Source organism: Henningerozyma blattae, chromosome 1 (assembly GCF_000315915.1).
Source record: "Henningerozyma blattae CBS 6284 chromosome 1, complete genome".
NCBI classification, from domain to species: domain Eukaryota; kingdom Fungi; phylum Ascomycota; class Saccharomycetes; order Saccharomycetales; family Saccharomycetaceae; genus Henningerozyma; species Henningerozyma blattae.
Genome location: NC_020185.1, coordinates 868,308 through 892,753, shown reverse-complemented (window position 1 = coordinate 892,753; position 24,446 = coordinate 868,308). Strand labels below are relative to the sequence as shown.

The 24,446-nt window shown below is 31.2% G+C and overlaps 5 protein-coding genes across 5 annotated transcripts; 4 read left to right on the top strand and 1 right to left on the bottom strand.

Annotated features, from left to right (window-relative positions):
- Positions 1 to 608: 608 nt before the first annotated feature.
- On the top strand, positions 609 to 2,714 carry ATP22 (Atp22p; the record flags this gene model as incomplete). Its single annotated transcript, XM_004177626.1, has 1 exon — positions 609 to 2,714. The coding sequence occupies one exon, from the start codon at positions 609 to 611 to the stop codon at positions 2,712 to 2,714; it is 2,106 nt and encodes a 701-aa protein (XP_004177674.1).
- A 408-nt stretch (positions 2,715 to 3,122) lies between these two features.
- GEP4 (phosphatidylglycerophosphatase) lies at positions 3,123 to 3,698 on the top strand (the record flags this gene model as incomplete). Its single annotated transcript, XM_004177625.1, has 1 exon — positions 3,123 to 3,698. The coding sequence occupies one exon, from the start codon at positions 3,123 to 3,125 to the stop codon at positions 3,696 to 3,698; it is 576 nt and encodes a 191-aa protein (XP_004177673.1).
- Positions 3,699 to 3,925: 227 nt separating this feature from the next.
- On the bottom strand, positions 3,926 to 15,367 carry TRA1 (histone acetyltransferase TRA1; the record flags this gene model as incomplete). The annotated part of the gene is made up of 1 exon (XM_004177624.1): positions 3,926 to 15,367. One exon carries the CDS (start codon positions 15,365 to 15,367, stop codon positions 3,926 to 3,928), a length of 11,442 nt encoding a protein of 3,813 aa, XP_004177672.1.
- A 1,901-nt stretch (positions 15,368 to 17,268) lies between these two features.
- Positions 17,269 to 20,034, top strand: TBLA0A03530 (uncharacterized protein; the record flags this gene model as incomplete). Its single annotated transcript, XM_004177623.1, has 1 exon — positions 17,269 to 20,034. The coding sequence occupies one exon, from the start codon at positions 17,269 to 17,271 to the stop codon at positions 20,032 to 20,034; it is 2,766 nt and encodes a 921-aa protein (XP_004177671.1).
- A 717-nt stretch (positions 20,035 to 20,751) lies between these two features.
- On the top strand, positions 20,752 to 22,620 carry TBLA0A03520 (survival factor 1 family protein; the record flags this gene model as incomplete). Its single annotated transcript, XM_004177622.1, has 1 exon — positions 20,752 to 22,620. The coding sequence occupies one exon, from the start codon at positions 20,752 to 20,754 to the stop codon at positions 22,618 to 22,620; it is 1,869 nt and encodes a 622-aa protein (XP_004177670.1).
- Positions 22,621 to 24,446: the final 1,826 nt, after the last annotated feature.

The following is a 24,446-nucleotide window of genomic DNA, read 5'->3' as shown; positions in this document are numbered from 1 at the left end:
TTATTTACCTCATCACTGCTGATCTTTTCCTAAATGACAAACCTTTTCAACTTCCATTTCTTGACGCACGTGAATCAGATAACATCCGTGCACACAAATAGGATCTGCAAGTGAATATAATTGAATATATATAAATATATATTTCAAAATAAGATTTTAAACTTGATAATCAAAAATGTACTTTATTCCAGTTCTGCTTTAAGATGTTTATAAATATATGTTAATATATATATATATATATATATAATATATTAACAATAGAATATTGTTTTCTTAAATATATATTGATGCAAAGAGAAGATTCCACCCAATGATTGTAAAATTTAAAAATTAGGCTGAACAAAACTTTTAAGAAGATACGTTATTTGTTTTACTCCAACTATAGTGTCATAAATAATGGTGCTTATTCAGGTACAGTTAGAGATATTAATATAATAGTCTGTTTTTCTTTATCCGGGTAATATAATCGGTAAGCAAAATATTAATACTAACCTTAAAAACTGGATTAGCTTTCAGGTTAAAATAATATATAATTCCGAGTTACCAGTGCGTTGAGGAGTTCATGCCTATTTATTAATTTGAGATAAAATTACTGTCTTTGAGACCTGATGAAGATATGCTTAGAGCGGAAAGTTCTCAGTTTCCATCTAAACCTTAAGAATCGTTTAGGTATAACATTTATTAGATCACAATCCAAATCCGCTTGTAATGAAGCTGTGCATAAATTCCTAACAGCGTATCCTATTGGCCATATTTTCAGAGCTAAAAATGGGAAACAGAAATTAATAGAACTTCATAATATGCTTCAAAATATTGATAACGTTAACGAATTAACTACCACAAAACGGTTTATGGGTAGAAAATTTGGCAATCTTTACAGTGTTCTTTTATTCAAATTAACCCAAATTTCCGATAAGCCAAATTTTGTGAGAATGCTAATGATACTAAGATACGGTGAAAATCAAAGACAGGCTTTTCAAAATTGTCTCTTTGATATCGTATCAGATAAAAGTTTAACGAATGATTTGAAAATAACTGAATTGTACCAAGTAATAAGCATTCAAAATCAATTATTTCCTTTAGTAAGTAAAAATTCTCCAGTTGTATTACCTACAGCAATTCATAAATGGTTTCTCACAAATCTAACGAAAGAGCAATATCCAAGCCATTATTTATTTCTCATAGAAAATAACGTTAATTTATCATCTTGTGTGTTTATACATGAATTAAGATCAAGACTATTGAATGGGAATATAGAGAATCTACGATTGGTCACATTTCAAAGGTTTTTAATAAACGGTCAAAAGGATGTCTTTATGGATAAGTTTATCAAATTGTATGATTTTGAAATAATTATCCAATTATTTTCCTTATTATTGAAAAAAAAGGATTTCAGATATGTAGAATATTATTTTGCAGCATTACTGAAAACCTTACAAATTGACTCAAAATTTCACAAGGTTAAACCATCTGATGGCATTAGTATATCAGAATCTAAATTAATTCAATTCCATGATCTTATGTTGTATTATATATCTCAACAAGGAACCATTCCTATGTTTATTAGATTTTTTAATACTCAAATTGAATTTATTAATAATATAAAGGGTTTAAATGAAAACTGCAAGCTTAAACTTCTACATAAATCCTTGCATATGCTACTACATATGTTAAACAAACATTCTAAACAGGATGAAATACTAGGGATTATTTCAATGATTTCTAAAAATAAGAATTTCAATTCCAAAGATCTTCAACAGAAAATATTTAGCAGATATATTATGCAAGAGTTGATCAATATGGTTAGCACTTTCGAAGATCCAAAGCTTACTTGCAAATATATTTTATCAATGCATAGTATTAAGCCAACTCTCAAAATTTTAAATAATTTAGGTCTATGGCATGGGATATTCCACAATAAACCTTTAATATTAAGTGACAACCAACTTACAGAGGAGATAGAATCAATAAAAGGATTGTTACCTGTCAATAAAAGAATTAATTTAATACCATCAATATTTGAATTAGTTGAATTGTATAAAGTTTTGCTAAAATCAAATGCCAAATTGTTATCAAAATCAGATTTCCGTACGTTTATTTTTGGATTATATTCAAATTTTAAAAGCTTACAAAGCTCAAAAATTAAGGATTCCATTTTAATACTGAATATTATCCTGTATCATATTCGATATTCTTTGAAAGATAACTCTCTGGCCGTAGATATTTTGATTGACTATTTTAATCAAGAAAAAATACCTTATATGACACATATTTATGCAACAAAATGTCCATTTTCTATAGTTTTATATGGGAATCATCTATCTCAGAGTAAAATTAATATCATTGAAGAATTAATAGAAAGACACAAGTACCCTTTAACTTTTGAGATATGCATATCGATGGTATTTCATTACATCAATCTAAGACAAGAGGAAAAGGCGCATGCATGGTATAAACAAATTATTACCAAAGGATACGAACTTCGTCACTTTGGCTTAATCCAACTTATTAAGGAAAAAATTTGGGAGTTACCCACTAATACTACTATAAAAATGCTGGAGGAGAAACAAAATTCTGATGACAATGGACTAGAGGAAATTATTCCAACGGACGAATGGGATAACAGATCTTCTAGTCTTATTGATGTAGATTTAGAGCTGAAAAAATTAATAGAAGCGTTTACCTCTACAGTGTCTGTATCAGAATCTGTTTGAAATAGTTAATCTCATATATATATATACCCTTAGATTACTGTCCTGGATTTTATACTCCATCTATACAGCATCCTACAGATTGTTAAATGGCTTGTACGTACAAAATTATATATTCTTTTAAATATTGATGAAATAAAAAATAAACAGTTTTATTATCAGAAGCAAAAATACATAGATATTACGAACCACTTTTGTTACTACTGCCATTGTAATTTTTTTTTTACTTTTTCTGATATATCTAAACAAGTTCTATTAATTTAGTATTCGGCCGAATGTAACTTTTATTAGTTTTTGATCTATTAATTACTTAAAAGCTATATTAAGTATCTCATTAGAAATGAATTGATCATTTTCAAAATAATAGTACTGCTAGAACTATTAATAAATTATATTTGCATATTATAAGTTATGTTATCTGATTTTAATTTTAGTAGTATTCGTTACAGCTTCAAGTTATTATTAAACCCTCGAGGTTGCATTCCTCATTTAAAAGTATCAGATTTTAATTCTTTACCTATACCTCTTCCGTCACATATTAAAGGAATAGTTCTTGATAAAGATAATTGCTTTGCTGCACCTCGTGAACTTTCTGTTTGGCCTGAATATGAAGAGCATTTCAATCGTCTGAAAAAGTATTATTCTCCTAAAGCTCTTCTTATTGTTAGTAATAGTGCAGGCTCAACAGTAAGTGACAAGAACTTTGAATTAGCAAAAGAAGTAGAAAAAAATACTGGAGTAACCGTTCTACGACATAACACCAAAAAGCCTGGATGCCATGAGGAAGTAATTGATTATTTTTTAAAGAATAAAATAATAGAGCATCCTTCGGAAATTGCTGTTATAGGTGATCGATTACTAACCGATATTGTAATGGCACGAACCATGAACAGCTTTGGAGTTTGGATAGAAAATGGTGTTTATAAGAGTAATAGTATATTTTCAAAAATAGAATACATGTTATATAAAAAATTTTCAGGAAAATAGCTAATTTATTACTAGAATTAGTCTTGTAAATACTAAATAATTCTAGAATATTTGCTAGGGTCAATCAAGGCGTTATGTTACAATAAAAATAAAAGGAACATATATATATAGGATATATAGCTTGCATTTAGAGGTTCTCAGATTGAACAAAATATAATACATATAATATAAAAAAATTAATAAAAAATATAATATACAACTCCGTAGTGTCTGATTGATATCTCAACTCAGAACCATGGAATATAAGTAACATCTGTCTTAGCGAGGTTACGTGGATTAACAGCAGAGCTAATACAGTCCAAAATGAATTGTGTAGTAACAGCAGGAGTAGAACTTAAGTGGCCTAATTGCATAACCTTTCTAATAATGAGGTCTACATTTATTTGAACCATTTCACGCAATTGAGGATTTTCAATTATAGGGCGATGCAAATTACTGAACCAAGATATAATTTCATCTCTAATAAATAGAGTTAAGTAGGTGTTTAATTCATTATCAGGCTCAACTAGAGCCTGAGATATAGCAAATATATCTACGGAGAGAATACCTTCTAAGGCAGAGTCACCTATTAATTTTTGAATGTTTGGAGTTAATCTAAATGGAACAGGCTCATTGTTATGGAATATAGGTGCATCTGGCGCTAGTTTTAGTTCTTGGTTCTTAATTAATGGTTTCACTCTTTCGTAAGGATATCTTGAAGGCAACATTTCTAAGGTGAAAACATCACCAGAGTTCACATCAATATGGATTTTATGAGGTGTACGATTATTAATCATCATCATATATGTCATAAAAATAAAGGTACCATAATGAGAGGCAAATTGTTTTCTAAATAACCAAAAATCTTCGAAATGGGTATAAAATGAAGAAAAGTAGTCTTTTAATACGCCGCTTGGTACAAATATAGATTGAATAGAGCTGAATATCTCTACTTTGACAACAGTTAAATCAGGGTGAGGCAATGCTTTATCAAATGCTACGTTTAGCTGTTCATGTACAAAATCTTGAATGTTACATGGATCAATTCCTTGTTTGGAACAGAAATCGTCGTAGATTTGATGTAATGAAGTGAAGGAAGCACTATCATTCATAACACGAACCTGAGGTGATAGTGGAACAGCAATTGGTAAGGTGAAGTTAATGTTTCTTCTTCTAGTTTCCACATATTTAGATAACGATTCATTCAGTAATCTGTATAATTGGAACATTCTCTCTTCTCTTCTAGAATGGCGTACAGCAGGATATTGAACAGCAAATGCATGCATGCTACCATCATGGCCACGCATTAACAGTCTTCTATAAGAAGAGTGTGTGCCTCTAACGAAGGTTACTTTTGGTAAGAAACGTGCAATTCTGATGAAATGTGCATTGCTGTCTTTGTTTAATAAATATTGACCTGGAATTTCAATCTCTTCAAATTTCTGGTGATGGAAATTACTCAAATGAGGGCATAATTTTTCTAAAAATTCAATCTTAGGTAGTCTGTCAAGCTTATTCTCTAGACGTCTACGCCAGTATCTTAAACGTTTAATATATGTTTCGAAATTTGGTTTACCCTCAATAAAATCAACATTGAATTTAGGTCTAATATGGGGGGATAGCAGAGTTTCAGAAAACCTAATTAGATTAGACACTGTATTTGATGGTAGATCTGGGTTACCTCTAGGTAGAGGTAGATGATTATAATTATATGTAGCATCAATTAGCAGAACATTGATTAATCTAAATAAATCTTCATCGGTGCTGGTCTTGAATTTATCATTGATCTGTGCTACTAGTGATTCCAAAGAAAGTGCAAGAAGTGGATATGCAGTCTTTAATATATTATTTAATTCTTGTAAATGTTCCCAAGGTTGGCGAGTAGAGTTAGCCTTAGAATTATTTTGTTCCGAATTTTCATTGTTTTCACCAATAACAGCCATGGTTTGTCTTTGAATCACGGCAAAATCCTCCTTGGTGGTTCGTAGTTGGAAGTGCAAGGCTTGAGGATAAGTCTTTGCTATTCTAATCAATATCTGCCTAACCATATTGGCTTCCTTATGAGATAGTGATGTTAGCAATTGAGGTATGTAAGTGATCCAATACCATACTGGCACTTCTCCTCTAAAAGAATCAAAAGCGTTAGCAATTGCATTCGTACCATCATCCATGCTAATCAACCATAAAATTCTGCACAGCAGTCTTCTTGTTTTAGAATTTTTATATAGACCTGCAGCCTGTAGGTAACAGCTAATGGTGTTACTTGCGAAGCTAATATTATTTGGTTCATCGGATAGTCGACGATCATTAAAGAAACCCCATTGGGCCCATGCCTTAGCAAGGTTTAAATCAATTTGTACCGCAGTTGCAAAGGCTTGGTTAGCTTCGTCATAGGCTCTTAGTTTAGATAAAAACATCCCTTTCAGAGTGAAAAATTCAGCTTTCTGGACTGTTCCAAAGTATACAAGATTGGTGTTACTAATAACGTCCAAACCTGTTGTTAATTCATTCATATTCTGATAGTGGCATTTGGCTTGCTCACGTAGTTTTAAGAAAGCTTCTTGAATTTCAATATTAGGTAAAGTGTAAATTCTTGCTAGTTGACTTATACAGACCTCTGGCATATTATGTCTTCTTGCTACATGTGCAAATCTATTGATAACCCAAGCGATTTCATGATAACCTCGGTAAGCATGTGTATTGATATTGTTACTGCTGTTTCCTTGTTGTAAAGCTGGAACCAATGGAAGATATGAATTGTTAATAACTTGAAAGGTATGTTGCCTCCATGTGACAAGATCATTCCACATATTAACATCATCCCATATATTTGGGAGACGATCACGCCAAGATTGAAGAACACGTTTAACCTCTTGTGCTTTGCCATCAAGATTTTGAATTGTAGTAGTATGAAGGTTGTTATACATCTGTGTTGCTTCTAGAAATTCGATATATTGTTGAAACCCGTGTAATAGCCACTTATGTGCAGGTGTAAACCTCTGTGGCAATGAACACCATTTGTGTAAGCTCAGTTGAATACCTTCATCACAAAGTTTTCTCACCTCTTGGTCCCCCTTTCGAGTCACCGCAAAATTCTGAAGAGCTAAAAATGTTTCAAACATTTGTCTACGAGGGGTAGGCACATCCATAACACTCTTAACTGATTGTTCTAGAGCTTCACGATCGGCATTCCAATCTGCAACTCTCCAGCCACACTCTAATAATAAGTCTGTAAATCCTTCATGTTTTGCAAGTTCGGTTAGAATATCCCAATGCTGTAATTTCTCCGCACATAATATCCAGTTGTCTTCCCATAAAGCATATTCTGAATCAGAATACGGAAGCGAGCCACTTCTAGCTTTAACTTGAGCTACTTCATATAACTGTAATGCCTTGTCATATAACCCGATCTGTTCGAAAGATAATGCAACATTTGTTTCGGTATATTTCGCTTTTCTTCTCCATAAACCATAAAACATATCTTCCTCTTGTAAATTCACATATAATTCCAATAATGCATCTTCATTAGCTTCCATAATTTTTGAATTATCAATGGATGTATTAAGCTGAGAAGATTCTAATAAATTTATTGATTGATACCATGCGTTGTATGATATTGCTAAGTATTTTATCAAGTGCGGAGGCAGTTCTAAATCTTCTATGTAGCTAATTGAATCCAGTAAAATTGAAATGACGTTAGTTCTAGAGGAGGTTTGTTTTGCATGAAAGTTTTTGGATAATAAAGAAATTATTGATCTCGTAAACCCGTATTTCTCATTTTTGGGAATGCAGGTATATACTTGAGGAAATGTATTTACCCAAGCTTTCCTAATACATTCAGGGTTGTTGTAAAATATTGAGATAAGCGGTTGTGTAATATCCGTCACGGTTACTTTATAGTCAATGTTCACTGAGGATATATGTGCCTTCACAAAGGCTGATAAAGGAGTTTCTTCAGCCTGCGTATCTATTATATCAGCATTTAAAAACTCTGAAAGCAATGTTGGAGATGATAATTTAAATGTGTTAACTATTGATAATGATTGATTTTTGTCAAATGCACCATATAATAGTTGCAAAGCTTGATTTAGCCATGGGTAGTCAGTAATATATTCCCAATTTTGATCCCTAAAGATATAGTATAACCTTTCCTTGATATCCCTTTCAAGACTATTATCTAAAATTGTCATAAATTTTTTTCTTAATGAAGTGTCTTGAACTCTAGTACCCATTAAAAATGGTTGTTCCATTCTAACAGTTATCTCACTATTTACAAAGTTATTTTGACCAAATAAGTCCAAGATGATCTCATAGAACATGAATGATAGAGAAGGTTCTCCTCTTACCTCAAATGCCAACATTTTTGTTAATATTGCAGCCTTTTCCTTAACTGTAGGAAATATTTCGTTATTGAACACCCATTTTCTGGATATACAGACAATCTTACGCAAAAAGTTTTGGTCCATCGAACGATCAATTAGAAGAGCAACTGTGGATAAAAATGGGCGTCTTGAATCTCCCAAAGCAGATATTTTTGCAGATAGAAGTAAAAGCATTTTTTCGAGCATTTTGGTTGTAATTCGTGCTTCTTCGAGTGTTATAGCATCTTTGGGTTGAGCCATGCTTAAATGATCTTTACATAGTTTGCTAAAAGTTCTCATTGCAGCGCCTAGTAAAGAATCGAGATTATTCGGAAATACCATGAATAATGACCATAATAGTTTAACACCAGCAGCTATTGAGTTATTTCCCTGGAGATCTTGTGATATGACAGACGATAGATATTGAATAAAAGTTTTGGATGGTGTTTCTTCTTCGGATTCAATCGAAATACCCTTAACCTTGATTGCATTTAAGATAATCAGTAATACCTTTTGCAAAGCTCCTTGAATGTCTTGGTGATCAGTTCTGAAGCACTTGTCTAGTAAGTTTTGGATAGCTGTTAAATTTTCCAAAATCCAATCAGATGTTCTATTTCTAAAAAAGACAAATAATACATCTAGAGCATTTAGACAATAAAATACAATCGCTTCTGAGCCAAAATCTTGATGATTCAAAAATTTCTCAAAATAAATTAGCTTCACATGGACATTAGACCAATATTTATCCGAAACCAGAGTAGATAGAATATTTAATGACCGTAAGCCCAGTTCAGTGGCCGATGCTCTGTGATTACTAGCACAAACAAATCTGATTAAAAATGTTATACAAGTTTCACGGAGATACATCGGTACAATTGGGTGGGGTATCAAGCCCTTCTCTTTTGCTATAGATGTGGTGGCTTCGCCGTCAGTAGTTTCTGCCATTACAATGTCTCCATCTTCATCTTTAGCATTTGGATACTCTGTCTCCTGGTATTTTTCTTCCCAATATAAAATCAAAGAGGCAAGATCAACAGCAAGTAAATGGTGGTCGGTGGTCGGGTTACTCATTAGTGTCAGTTTATTCATATGGTGAATAATATTTGGAATAAATAAGTCGCGGGAGTCATAAAATAAATCCTTATGGTTAATAATGAATTGATATAGGGTGTTATTTTGTAAAGAATTATTTTCAAACATTACTCTCTTGATCCACTTAATCCATTTTTTAGAATTGCCGACCTTTTCCATTCTATTGTTGATAACAGGTGCCAAAGTATCTAATGATTGTTTCACCAAGTGGCGTGCTTCAGCTTGAGTACATCTAAGAATTGCCACAAATACCTGGGTGATAACTTCAATAGGGAATTCATATTTTGTGATTAATAAGGATGTTGCCAAGTAGGCAGACTGTTTGATTAAAACATCGTCGGATTTGATGAACTGCCACGTAAATTTTACAATATCCTTTTTAGTATCTTTTAGGAGTTCAGAATTCCACTTGGTTAAAATAGATGTTAATTGAAGAAGTTCAAATCTTAAAACATCATTATCAGTTGAGTTTTCATGGAAAATGCTTTCAATAGAATTCTTCCAAATACTTTTTGAAATTACTAATAGCCACTCAGGTTTTGAATTGTTAACAAAATACACGTCTAGTGAGTTATTCTTAGTACCTACGTAGAGTAAAGTATTATTAATAATGTTGTGTAAAACAAATACTGTAGATTTATCACATGGATGTGAAAGAACGTAGTTGACGGCATTAGTTAAATATTCATTTTGAGATGTAATATATTCCGCAGCTATAATATTATCGTAGATAAAAGAGTGGAAATCAGGAGATATCAATGTGTCATTAGAATAAGCAAAATTTATGAAGTCGAATAATAAATACCGATCATCAAGATGTAGATTCATGAAACTGATATAGAGTTGTTCATATTTCTCAATAGCATGGCTTAATTGTAAATTATCAATGCAAAAAGTATTTTCCTTGATAGTTGTTAAAGTTAATTTCATCATGTCTTTTAACTTAAAAACAAGGTCTTTTTTTGTTTTTAACCAGTCGTCTCCTCTGATCTTAAATTGCGTATTTACTAAATCAACCATGTTTGCAAAAAAGCTTACAACACGGACTTGATTTGTAGGAATGTTCAACATGTAGTAATCGTAAAAATTATCCAATTCATTATTAAAGTCATCTGCTAATTGTTTAGCTTCTGGTTTTTGAATAATATTACACATAAAAATAACCAACTGTCTTAATGCCATACTCTTTTTGCAGTATGTAATAACAGCAGTATTAAACCTGTTCAAAAACTTAGCTAAGGGAGTTCTAAATGGAGAATCTAGTTGTAAACGCAATTTTCTTTCTAGTAGCATTACCTTCAACAATAAATCATTTAAGAACATATCAGCTTGGGCAGGTAACAAGTGGAAAATATTAATTATACTAACAATAATTTTTGTTGGAGTCTGATCTTCAATGTCTTGTCCAAAAAGGGTATCCAAGACTTCAATTCGGCACCAAGCAGTAAGATGATCTAAAAGTTTACGGCCAATTTCAACCTTAAAATAAGCAATTAATAATTCTAAAAGTTTTGAGAGGGAATCTAAGCCTGGTACAGTTAATTTTTGATGATCAGAGAGATTCATCAGCATAGGTTTTAGTCCATTTTGAAGTAATTCCTTTGGTAACCTAGAGTTTTCGGCTAAAACGTCCTTTAAAGCCTGATAAGTCGTCTGAATAATTTCTGGAGAGGTCTTAAGCATAGATTTAAAAAATACTGCTAGGATACGTATTCTCATATTGCCTTGTTGAGAAGTCGCAAATTCTTCATTCTTTAGAGCCAGCGCTAATAATTTGATGCAAGTAACACGTAATTCAATCAATTGTTCAGACGTTCTGTATTCAGTAGCCTTTTGAATCGTTGATAAGGATTCATCTTCTGCGTCAGCTAATACGATAGCTTCCTGTAAAAGTCTAAATAATTCATCATCGAATTTCAAAAATGTATTTGGTAAGGTCAAGCAGAAATAGATTGCGTCCATGTTCCCAATTTGCATCGCAAATGGTAATGCACGTAAAGGCTTAGCGAAAATAGGTGATAGTAAAAAATTTTTCGAATGGTCCATTAATTTTATTATTGGAATGTTCGTTTCCTCAGAAATAATCAGTAAGCACTGTTGGCAGGCAAGTCTGACATTTGAGTTTGAATTACTTAATTCACAAACGATATCTGTAAATGTAATTTGAATAGTTTTATCAGATAAATCTTCTTCTTTCATATCCTTGCAGGTGGTCCTTAAAGTAAGTAATAGTAGCTTTTCTGATAAATTTTTGATATTAGTAGGAGCCTCAGAAGGAAGATCCTTCAAAACAAACAAGAATGCATCAACTAATTCAAATTGGAACATTTTGAGTACTGAAATAGGAAGAGAGATATCTTCAATTAATGTTTTTAAACCTAAAATACCGGCTCTCTTATAGTAGAATTCTTCTTCAAAGCACGAATGAATAAATGATCTTAATAAATCATTAATAAATGAATATTTGTAAATCAGTTCATCCGTATAAATAAGCTCACTTAACTTAAAAATTTTCTTTATTGCCATTATACCAGTTTCCCTGACACTTGAATGATATGAAGATAACGAGTATGATATAGCTTCTATTAAAATAGTGGGGTTAATCATTACCTCTGGTTGTTTCAAATCAATATTAAAGTTTCCTCCATTATTTCTTCTATGAATTAATGTATTGTTAACTTGTAAAAGACAGAAATGATTTAATAATTTTTCAATAAATTCAGTAGCTTCACTCTGGAGTTCAGGCACTGATGTTGAATGGAAGATCGCTTCTAAAAGACGGGTGAACAATTTTTCTTGATTAGAGAAATCCCTTTTAACAATATCCTTTTCCATCTCAAAATTATCTTCTGTTTCTATCTTCTCCTTTGAAATTTCTTTTAACGCACTGGCTAGAATTGCAGAGTAGTTCTCAGGAAAGTTAATGGAAGTTTTTACCATTAATCGTAGAATAGAGTTAATATATTTAAATGCATCTTTTTTAAGGGAGACATCTGTCTTAAAGTCCTCTAACAAATTTAGTGCAGAATCAATCCCTGGAGTAATGGACAATGTGAGTGGATCTATAAGTCCATTAACCTTAATTAAACTGTTCAATTCAACATCTAATTCATTCTTGACATTCAAATCAGAAGAGTATTTTAGGAACTTCCGGTTTCTGCCACCAAGTTTACCTAAAATTCTAGCAGTTGTATGACTAATTGTGTGATTAAAGGGCTGAGGTTTTAAAAGAGCAAATAGGGATTTCATTACACCCTCAACAACTGGTTCAATGATAGGATCAAAATATTCCGCAGTAAGATTGTCGATGCATAATTCTAAAGTTCTTAAACCTTGAGAGATTAAGTCAGGATATCCTTGTAAGGCAAATCCTAGGGGTTTCATTAGGTATGGAAGGTATGGGGCTAAAACACTTAAACGTACAGGAACTGTTATGCATAATTCTACATATAGTTCTCTTTCATGGGGCAGTCTGGCCGTTAGCATCATACGATTCAAAGATTCCAGAAGAACATGAAGTATCGGTTTAATGGATCTATAAAGATTTTCGAACCTCCCTCCACCAATGCTCCTGAATAATGTTCTTATCAAGTAAAAATAAACCAATGGTTCGTCAGCTGTCGTTGAATATTTTAGAGAATTGAGAATTAAGTCATTGAGATGAGGAAGCAATACAAGTTCATTAACTGTTGGGAAAAGATTGACAGACATAAAAGATAACTTAAAAAGACGGATTAGAATATTTGACTGGTTGAGGTTTACATTTCCTAGTTGTTTCAATTTCGAGACTAGAAATCTTAATAGGATACTTGCAAAATTTGGCGAAGTAATTTCGCTCGTTAGAAACGATTGAGCAATATATAGTAGAGCTGAGTCATTTAGCATTGATTCATACATAAAATCTATCTCAGATTCTATAATTTCATTGAATGTGGATGAGTCCATCTGCATGAACATAAAAGCCAGGTAGTCCATTAACTCTCTTCCATCTTTTGTAGCTGAAACTGGTAAGCTTGGCATTGTAATATCAAAATGTTTTTTGTTCAATTCTGTAGATTTATTATCATGGCTAGCAAAAAATCGTAATCCCAAGATACATTCATGGAACAACTTTTTAAAAACAAGAACTTCTTCATAAGAAAATACTCTTGATATTGAAGCCCATAGTTTTGGGTGGTTTAAGGTGTAATCATCAGGAGGTGGGTTAAATACTTTTAGGTCATGAATAATGGTTTTTAAAAAGGACATTAATGTGCGATATAAATAAAATGCATCCTTAATTGGGTCACCTGTGGGAACTGGTGTGATTAGTATTGGATAGAAATTTTTTAATTCAAAAATCGCAATATTGTGTTTAGATTCATTCGGAGTTTCATTTGAATCCGTCTTTTCTGAACCTTCTGAGGTAGACTTTATCTTTGATGTTAAACTACCTGCAACGCTACTGTTTTCATCTGGATTACTTTGGTTATCTGGAGACGAAGCACTGTTTAGTGGGATGCCTTGAGATTTTTCTTTGTCATCATCACTTATCGCAAACCCTGCCTTTTTAACTTCTTGAGTTTTTGAATTATTTGGATTTTTAATCTCTAAGATATCTTCTATAAATTTATTTGATTCTTCCTCATCGTGTACCAAGGTTTTCTGGAATTTTAAAGTTTTTTCTGCCTTTTTCTTTTCATATGCTTCGTGATCTGACATGATAGAATCAAACTGTCGATTCAACATTTTACATCTATTAGTATATGCATCTATTATTGTCATTAATAATTTTTTGGCTCTGGGAGCTTCCTGCTGTTTTTCTTTTCCTAACTTTAAAATTCTTTCCACTAAGTTTAACAGAAGTTTGGCACTCATAATTTGAACAGTAAGAGCTAAAGTAGGATCCAACAGGTATGATGAGTATAATTTAATAGTTTTTTCAATATCATCTAATAGTAATTCCGTTCTTACATTGTGAATAAAATCAGCAACAGTACTATATGCTAACGGCCTTAATGTTTCATATGTCGTGAAACCTTTACCAATTAAAACGTCTTGATCAAATAAAAATTCAAGTTTAGGTAAGAATAATTTTTTGTACTTTGTTGATAAAATATGTCTTGTAGCATGTAGTAGTTCTTTCCTTGCAGATGATAATTCTGGAGGACAGTCTTGTAATAGTCTAATAATCAAATCAGGAACGTAATTAACATAATTTTGGAGAAAATCAGATGCATATCCTCTAATAAAGACATAGGCTAGGAATGAGATGGCCTTTATCTGAGCTACAATAAACTCACAATAGGCTTCTCTATTTTTGATATCTGGTGAAACTGAAATGAACTTCTTGCCCTGTGTTTCCGCTAACAATCTTGCATCTTTCTGTTGTTCTACTTGCATGTTTAATAAGTTAATAACTAATGGAGCAAACTGTGGCAATGAAGTACCACTTAACTGTTTATATGATGAATACAATGTTACCATTGTAATTGGGCATTCTGATAGTGTTTTGAACGAAAGTAGAGAAGACCGCAGAATTTTCGAAGAGTTTGTTTCATCGGTTAACTGTTGCGTAGATGTTTGCTTCTCATTTTCTTGTTTGAGGGCACTTTCGATTTTTTCATTATTTGAGTAATCATCTAAAAGATTTTCATCAATTTGATTTCCCATCAATAAGGCATTTATTTCAGAATCATCTTGTGAAGAAGTTAAAGGATTTGTTCCATCCTTAAGATCTACATTTGGTAGAGTTGAATTTAAGCTTTCAATATTCATTTCAAATATTTGTCTCATTAGTTCAGGGATATTTTTATAAATTTGGATAATAATTTGAATTAAACTTTCAACTTTATCTTGTAAACTGCTTTTATATGACCTGTATAAGGCGGTCAATATTTTAATACAAAATACCCCATTTGCTTCATTTTCTCTTGGTAAAATATCTAAAAGAACTTCTAAGATAGGCTGAACATATGGTTCAAAAACTTGATTCATAATACACTTCTCTAATAAGACTAGGATGGAGTTCCTTAATTTATGTTCATATGAAGTAACATCGAAAGAAATATTATTTACTTTAAGTTCTTCCAAAAGTAATGGAATAAATGTTTTCAAAAAATTATCATAATCATCGGATGACTCGAGTAATTCCATAATATCATAACTCTCAGATAATATATTACATTTTGTCTCTAGATTTGATTCTGCATTTTTAAAACGAGAGACGAATTGATCAATTTCTTCACCCAATGCCATTTTAATAGACTATACTTTTATCAAAAATCTTAGATTAAAGTTAAGGAACAATTATTCAAATTATGGAAAGTCAACAGTTGTCTAAAAAAATTTCAATGATTTTATTCTCGACAGTCTTTTATTTTCCTAATATTTCAATTCTGTTGACTCAGTTCGAAATTTATTGTGCTATATAAACCAACTAACAATAAAGTAGTTGAATAATATGAATAATGGTAGTAAAAAAATAGCACAATTATAATTTTTGGTCTATTAAAATTGACCTTTTTTTTAAGAATTGATGCCTTAAGCTTATTTTCTATGATCAATTTTTCAGATGACAGGAAAGATGAGAGACACGACAAAATTCGTGTTTGTTCCGGATTTCAATTTGTCACGTGCTATGTTTCCCTTTATGGATAAGACATATTTCTGTCTAAGAAGTTTGGTGTTGTTATTTTAAAGTTTGATAATGAGAAAGATAAGGATGTAGAAATCTTTTCATGGATAAGAAGTTGTTTTACATGTTGTTGTACGTTGATGATTTAGGATCTTAAAAGTCATGATTGTGTGAATGATATTTTCTTAGTTCTAGGATTATCAACAAGTTTCAAGCACCATAAAACTATCAGTTTCATAAATACATTTCAAGATTATTTAAGAATTGAGTCACACATCTAAATTGAAATTTTTTACGTTTTGCGTGTATTGTATACAGAGTAAAAAAATGGATAGTATTTAATAAATGTATGTACTCAATTGTTTATCAGGTAAGAGGGTTAGTGATCATTCAAGTTTTGAAATGTAGCGTTTATAAAAGTTTGGAATTTAACCTGTAGTTTACATTAATAGCTCTTCAATAGATCTTTTAATTTAGGCCTTTCTTAGAGTAGTTGAACATGACAACGGTACTTTAGCATATTGGACGTTTTTGTCGAGAACATTTATCACACAAGGCTTCCTATCAGTTTTATCTTTATTATATTTCGATATTATAATGAACTCTGCTAAAAAGTGGACAATTAAAATAAAGATAAATTTCTGTTACTAATAGAAATGAAATATTATGTTAATAATGTACTCCTTTCATAAAAAGTCTTCATTGCTTTTGTTTTGGTGTTATTAGAAATTATTAGATATAATTGATAATTAACAATTAACAAAACTGGGATTAATTGTTGATTAAAAAATAATACATGTTTAAATAACATGCGAAAATATCCCCAACATTCTTGATTGTGAGAAACATAAGAGGGGAGATTAAATATATGTTAATAATTTGTTAAAAATTCTAATCTTAAAATAACCGTTGTAATAGCGACTCGTAACATTATGATCTTAGTTCGTTCTTAGTATACTTGTACAAAATTTGTTATTAACTTATACTACAACTTCTCACCAAAATGATTGCTATAGATCTAAAAAAGATCTTTACAAATAAAAGATCTAAGCCTTCAGATTTCAAACTCAAGATCAAGATATAATAAAGAACTTTGATTGCAGAACTTTTAACAAATATTTAGAAAATAGTTGTTAAGCTAATTATAATTCCAAATTTATACTCAGGTATGTTGGAGTTACATTCTCTTATGCACTTTTTCGTGGGGAATTTAAGCAAGTGCTTCTTGTGCAATTTTTAGTCCCAACGGAGAAGAAAGCCCAAGACACTGGAAAATTCCTTAATAAATACAGTAAAAAGGAAAACAAAAAAATCTGGGATAACCCGGTAGTAAAAATCTCTTTTTTTTCTGTAAGAATTCAAGAAATTATTAAGCAATTACAATTGTTATCAAGTGATTGGTTGGTTATATTAGTGATTTTAGAATGGAATCTTTGAAACAGTTGGAATCAAGCGTATCATCATTGTCGCTAGATCAAAATGCCCCAAACCTACACAATGTGGGCACAAAAAAAAGAGGCCAATGAGAGTTTATCATAACCTTAGCTCTGATAATACCAATGTAAATCCCAATGTATATGCAGATGGAAATATATCATTACCTACTCAGGTCATATCCCCAAACTCTACTTCATTTGGTGGAACAACTACGTTGCAACAGAATCAACAATCGTTCGATAGCATCCAGGATGTTAATAATAATATTGGCATGTCACCAGTTATTAGAAATAAAAACACTAATGAGGAAGGACTAGTATTAGCTTCTAAAAGATTATGGGAACAGAATTATTACTTGAAAACTTCCTATGTCCCTACAATTAGTGGTGTTGGTAGACAATTATATTATCCATCACCATCACCAACGACCCAATTTTATTCTGGTGATTCGAGAATTTCTGACTCGAAACAAATTGAGTTTACTACAAGAATGATTTCTCAGGATGAATATGTGAGAGATGCTACTAAGCTTCCTCTTGGGATGACTATTCAACCGTTTGTAGATTTAATTCCAGCACTTAATCCGGCCGAAACAACAGTACCTTTAACACCAGGTATTCCACCACTACGTTGTAAAAGATGTCGTACATACGTTAATCCATTTTTCAAATTCAACAGAGATGGATCAGTAACATGTAATATATGTAAGGTTAAAAATCAAATTTCTGATCCACAAATGGAATTCCATTTCAATTCAGGTAATGCATCTATGTCATCATCTCTTTACCCTCAACTTTATAAAGGAACTGTAGATTTCATTGTTCCAGAAACATATAACATCAATAAGGGAAATTCATCTGTTCCATTGCATTATTTGTTTTTAATTGATACAAGTATAATTTCTAAAGGCAATGTCATGACATCCTTTTTGAATGCAGCTAAGGAAACTATTGAGAAATTATGTATTGAACAACCAAATTGTAAAATTGGTATTATTGCATTTGATTTAAGTTTAAGATTTTTCAATTTATCAAGTAATTTAGGATCACCATCAGAATATATTGTTAATGATTTAAAAGAACCATTTTTACCAATATTAGACGGATTATTTGTTAATCCTGTTGAAAGTAAAAAAATCATATTGTTAACTTTTGAAAGAATTAATGAATTAATTGAACAAAGTATGTTTGGCAATCATCCACGAAATGTTTATGGCTCTGCATTAATGGCTGCTAAATTAGCATACAAGACTGTGACAAAGGGAGAAGGTGGTAAAATTATTTGTTATTTATCATCTAAACCTACATATGGAGAAGGTAATTTATCATTAACTAAAGATGATAATCAAAAAACTTCATTGAGATGTGATAATCAATTTTTCTTGAAAATAGGTAATGAATTATTAGCTAATCAAATCTCTATTGATTTATATCTTTTTAACAATAAATTCCATGATATGAGTAATATTTGTTACCCTGTAAGGAGAACTAATGGTAATGTACACTATTATCCTGATTTCAATTTTCAAGAAGATTTACAAACATTAAAGAATGATATGCTGAATGATATTTCTAAATTAGTCGGGTACCAGGGATTATTAAAAGTTAGATGTTCTGAAGGATTATCAGTTGGTAAATATTATATCCACGATGGATCTACTAAGGAGCCTATGTTTGGTTGTTTAACTAAAGATACCAATTTAGATATTCAATTGAAATATGATGACAAGATTAAACCTGGATCAGATGTATTTTTCCAAGTAGCATTATTGTATACTGACTTGAATGGTATTAGAAAAGTTCGTACATTGAATTCTAAAGTCACAGTAGCCAATACCTTAAGCAACAGTTTTAATTACTCTAATGAGCATGTAATATTGCGTATTATGTTGAAAGATGTCATTTTCAAATATTTAAGCAATTGGGGCGTGAATAGGATTAAAGAAGAATTGGATGATAATCTATTGGAAATCATTACTCAATATATTGCGTTAATCTCTGGGAATAATAATAATACTTCCTTCACTGGTAATAGTGTTTTAAACGGTGGTGGAAACAATACTATTTCCAATGGTGGTAGTAGCAATAGACTAGATTATAAATTGCCAAGAGGTATTCAACACTTATTGAATTATATATTAGGGTTTGAGAAAGTGGAAAGTATGATTTTCAACCGACAATCCACCCGTGGTAATCAACGGATAGCTACTCTATATGACTTGGTGAGTATGAGTTCCAGTCGATTGATGTATAAGTTGTACCCTCAAATCATCCCATTACACTTGAGTATGATGGAAGAAGATTTCGAATATTACGATTCAAATGAAATGTTAATTCAAATGAATGAATTGAATATCCCAGGAATGAGTGTTTCTAATAGTGGTCATCATATTACTAACGGAGGATGTTATTTGATATTTGATGGAGAAGTTGTGTATCTGTGGTTTAATGAAAACACTAACCCCATGTTACTTGAAGATTTGATGGGTTCTGATGGATTGGCAAACGTAATTGCTAAGGGCGAGTTCCCCACTAATTTGGATACTGCTATTAATAAGAAAGTACAAAACATCATCAAGAATTGGAGACAAACCATTGGAAGAAGTGCCAATCTAAAAATTAAATCATTGAGACCATCAGTTGATAAATATTATCATTCTGTGATATCACATCTATTAGTAGAAGACCGGTTGGTCGAAGGTACTTTTAAAGGGCCAGATACTTTGTCAGCTTATACTACAGAGATGTTTGCCTCTGCTAAGAGACGTGTTAGCAAGAGAGATTTTGTCAAGAACAATAAGAACTTGAATAATGCTCATGAAAATTTACACCAAGATTATGTGCAATTTTAGAATGTGTAATTGAGAAGGACAAGGGGGAGGGAGTTACTTCTTTGCTAAACTATATTATTTTTATTCTGCTCTATGCTATGCTATGCTATGCTATGCTACACTACACTATAAAAGACTATAACATCTTGTTATACTGCATGATATTGTTATAATATATCACATTATCATTCTATTATTCACTACAATACTCACTAACAATTCACCACTCTTGCCAGTTTCCGCTCCGGCGCAACCCCTATTTTTTTTGCGGCATTCTCTCCGCCGAGAATTTGTTGTGCCGTGGCCTGCGCTGGTCGAGCTACGATCGCTGCGATTTGACGCCTCGTAAACGAAAAAACGACAAACAGTGGACAATAATGCTAAGTTTAGTATGATATAGGATTCCATGTTATGATATACTATTGTAAAGTATCCTATACTATCCCATCATATAGTAAATTAGACTACGTTAAATCACCCCCTGGATTGCTGTAACTAATACTCCTTAGATAGAGCATAGACTTATCTCTTATCTCTATTGAAACCACACTTTGTGTACTTAAATAACACAAACAGCGATCTGCCATTGTATCGTGTAAGTCCCAAAAGACCTTGTATATATATCAAGGCATTAACGAAATTACAAAATAAAAAGGGCTAAGCAGCGTGGTAAGCAAGAAGAAAAACAATTATAAATATAAGTACCTTGACAAGGAAAATAAAAAACATACGCACTAGATGTTGAGGTGGTTACAAGGTGGTCTCTCCACCCTGACTGGTATTGCGGAACCAGAATATGGTAAGGATTATATCAGTTCTTGTACTCAAAGAGTTAGACAAAAGAAGGAACAGCCTTTCAAACCAATAGATAAATCGGATTTGAATTGGTTACGTCCAAATCATACCAATGTGGAGACTGTGACTTTTTACTTCAGTGAATTGGAATCAGGAATCGTTGGTTTTGCTCAAATCATCCATTCAAATGTTATTGGGTTACATATCACAGCTCAATTCACCTTTAGAATCTTTGATTGTAATAATCCAGATAAATTGAACATTTGGACCTCTACCAAGTTGGAAAATTTTGTCATTGATGGAGCTAATTTTTATGCAGATGATCTTTCTTTGGAATTGAATGAAGAATTAAACCAATACCATTTCAAATCTTCAGTAAATAAGAATTCAGAAATTAGTTTGTATTGTACTAGATTAGCCCCTGGCTGTAAATTGGGAGATGATCCAATGACATATTTTGGTGATAACATTGAAGAACCTTGGGGTACAATGAGACACATCTTTTGGCCAAGAAATCATATCACAGGTAAAATCATATTAAGAAATTTGGATGATACGAATAAGGCAAAGGGTAATAAATCGAATAATACAGATAATGATGATAATTCGTCAAATTTTTCTAAATATTCGTCTAATTATTCTTCTTTTTCCAAGATAAAGACAAATTCAACTTCAAATTCTAAAAACCCGTCAAGAAATGTTTCTGCAAATGCATCACGAGTACCAACAAACACTGCTGATCAAGATTTGGTAGCTGGTAATGTATCTCAAGATCAAAGCCAAATTGATATAGATATTAATGGAACTCAAGATGGAATTGAACAACAAGGAGATGAAGATGAAGATGATGAAGATGAAGATGATGAAGATGATGATGAGTATATGAGTGAAAGTGAGGATTACGAATATGAATTGGTCTTTGAATTCACAGATGAAAATCCTGCTATGTCTTTATTCATTATGGCTTGTCAAGGGATGAAGCCTCACCATGCTGCAAGATCTTGGAATTTCCTAAGTTTCCATGCCAAAAAAAATTCTTGTGTTTATATGGAATTCACTACTCCAAGATCTTATGCAAATACAGTAGTATCAATTGGGATTATTGCCAATAATGATGAAATTCTTTCCATGACTATAGATAATAAATATAATCATTTGAATGCAAGTATTGATGATATTGGTTGGAGCGTACCAAAAAATATTCAATTGGAATTTAATGGGTTCCCTTCAAATATGACAGATTCCGAAGTAGCAGACGCCATAACTAAATTACAAAACGATTATATCAAATCTTCTACTCCTTCATCTCCAACAATAGATACACCAACTAACTCTCATACAACGGAAATTATTTCTCATAGAAAAAGCAAAAATAATAAGCCAAATGATGAAAATGAAATTACCATAACAAATGTGCCAAAAAAATCTACAAATGAAAACTCTCCAATCGATTCCATTTTATCAAATGAAAATTCTCTGCAAATCCATAAAAATTTATCAAATGATAAAGATAGCTATGGCATCAACATTTCAAAATTACCGTTTAAAGCTAAAGTTGATGCTAATCTTGTAACTATGGTAGAAAGAGTAGATGTCATGAATGAAATCCCTCAATTTGTTAAAAATATCGTGTCCGGCGTGGTGGGTACTAAACCTTATATTTATCAATTTTCAGATAATAAAAACTTCTATTTACAAGTAGAAGGTCAAGAAAAAGAAGTTGGTTTCGGTTGGGCGGAAGTAACTTTTATCTCAGAAATTGATGCTATATTAGAAAATGCCACAGATGATAAAGATGAAGTAAGGCATTAAGGATTTATCAAATTTTTATTAATATTATCAAATATTATTAAATCAATCCTATCTCTGCTAAATCTCTCTCTCACACTATATATATATATATATATATATAAATCTCTTTCATTACCCCGTCGCACTATCCTGCACCCTATTTCTATTCATTTTATGGATTAATATAATTTGCAAATACATCTTTATCTGTTTTGTAAAAAAAAAGGAAAAAAAAAAAACTAATATTTGGAAAATTAATTTAATTTGATTCATGATCTAAACTACCCTCTTTTTTTTTTTACTCATTAGTTCCCGTTATTTTTTTTTATTTAACAATATAATCGAATGCATATTCTTATTAAAGAACACTCTATTTTTTTTTATTTTGAGTACATGATATTTGCCACTACCTCTCTCATTATCCACTTTCTACTTAGGAGCTGTTATAATTCGTAAATATTTTTTCCTCCTTCCCTATGTACTAGTAATTCACCTTCTTTTAATATATATTTCATTATCCATCTTATATTTTACTTTATTTTATTTTATCTTATGTTCACTTTTTTATTTTACTATCTATAGTTGAATCCATTTGATATTGCTTTTATTTAACTAATTGAATTTTTTACAACATTTTGTAACGAATATAATTTTATAAATTTTTATTTCAATATACTGTAATTATTTATTTCAACATTTTAAATGTTCTCTTTTTATAATTTGCGAACTAATTTAACAAAAGTTAAAAAAGTAAACAACATTCAAAAAACAATTATTAAAGCATCAAAAATCGTGCGAAACAATTTCTTTATAAAAAAACATTAGAAACGAAACATAGACTATCGTTAATACTACTATTTTTTTTTGATTAATAATTAACTGAATAAGAAAATAACTTTTTATAATTAGAGGTTACAAGACCTGGCTTTGTCCGCAAATACTTGAAACTTGTTTCTAAAGTGCAGGCAGTACCATTTAGCATTTATTTACTTGGTCAATTTTACTAAGATACTCTGAATAAATTAAAGGATAGAATAAATAAAATATAATATTTAACGTTCTATTACTCTCAGCAACGATGACGTAAAAGATCAAAAATTAGAAAACAAGACTTGGTTGGAAATATAGAAATACCATAGTCATATCATTGGATTAAAAATCACCTTAGTCAAATAATAATAGACAGTGGGATAGCAACTTACGAGTTGAGCAATTACTCACTTGTATTTTTTATCATACAATTTTGTACCAAGAACAAGTACTATACGTCTGCTGCAACGAACACTATCTAATTTTACAAGACAGATATCATTACTATTTGATCTACTAATTAACATATATATATATAATATTTCACATCATAGTCTACAAATTCTATATACTTTTTTTTGGCATCCGATAATGCCATCCAAAACCTATTTTTTTTCTATCTTCTCTTTTCTTTTTTTTCCATTTCATTAGACAACTCGTCATAATTTCTTTTTTTTGATGTGGGTCAAAATTTTGGTCGGATCAATGTTTTTCCGAGAGTCTGTCTCCTTTTCTTCCGTGGAATAACTTCTTCCGTTCCGAGATGTTTTAATACGAGAATGCCGGTTCTTAATATTTGCTTTTGTTTATTTCCCTTTATAGTTTTAGGAATACGATTTTCCTTATCAAATATTTTCCTATTTTGAGATTAGAAGTTCTCTCTTAATTCGGTATTTTATTTTTCATTCAAAAAAGAGAGTATTGAGAGGAACGTATGCATAATGGATTTGAAATTCTTTAAAAAAGAAACTTGATGAACTAGACAAAGAATTAATTTTAAATGACGTAATAGGTTGGGTTATAAAACATTTTTTTCC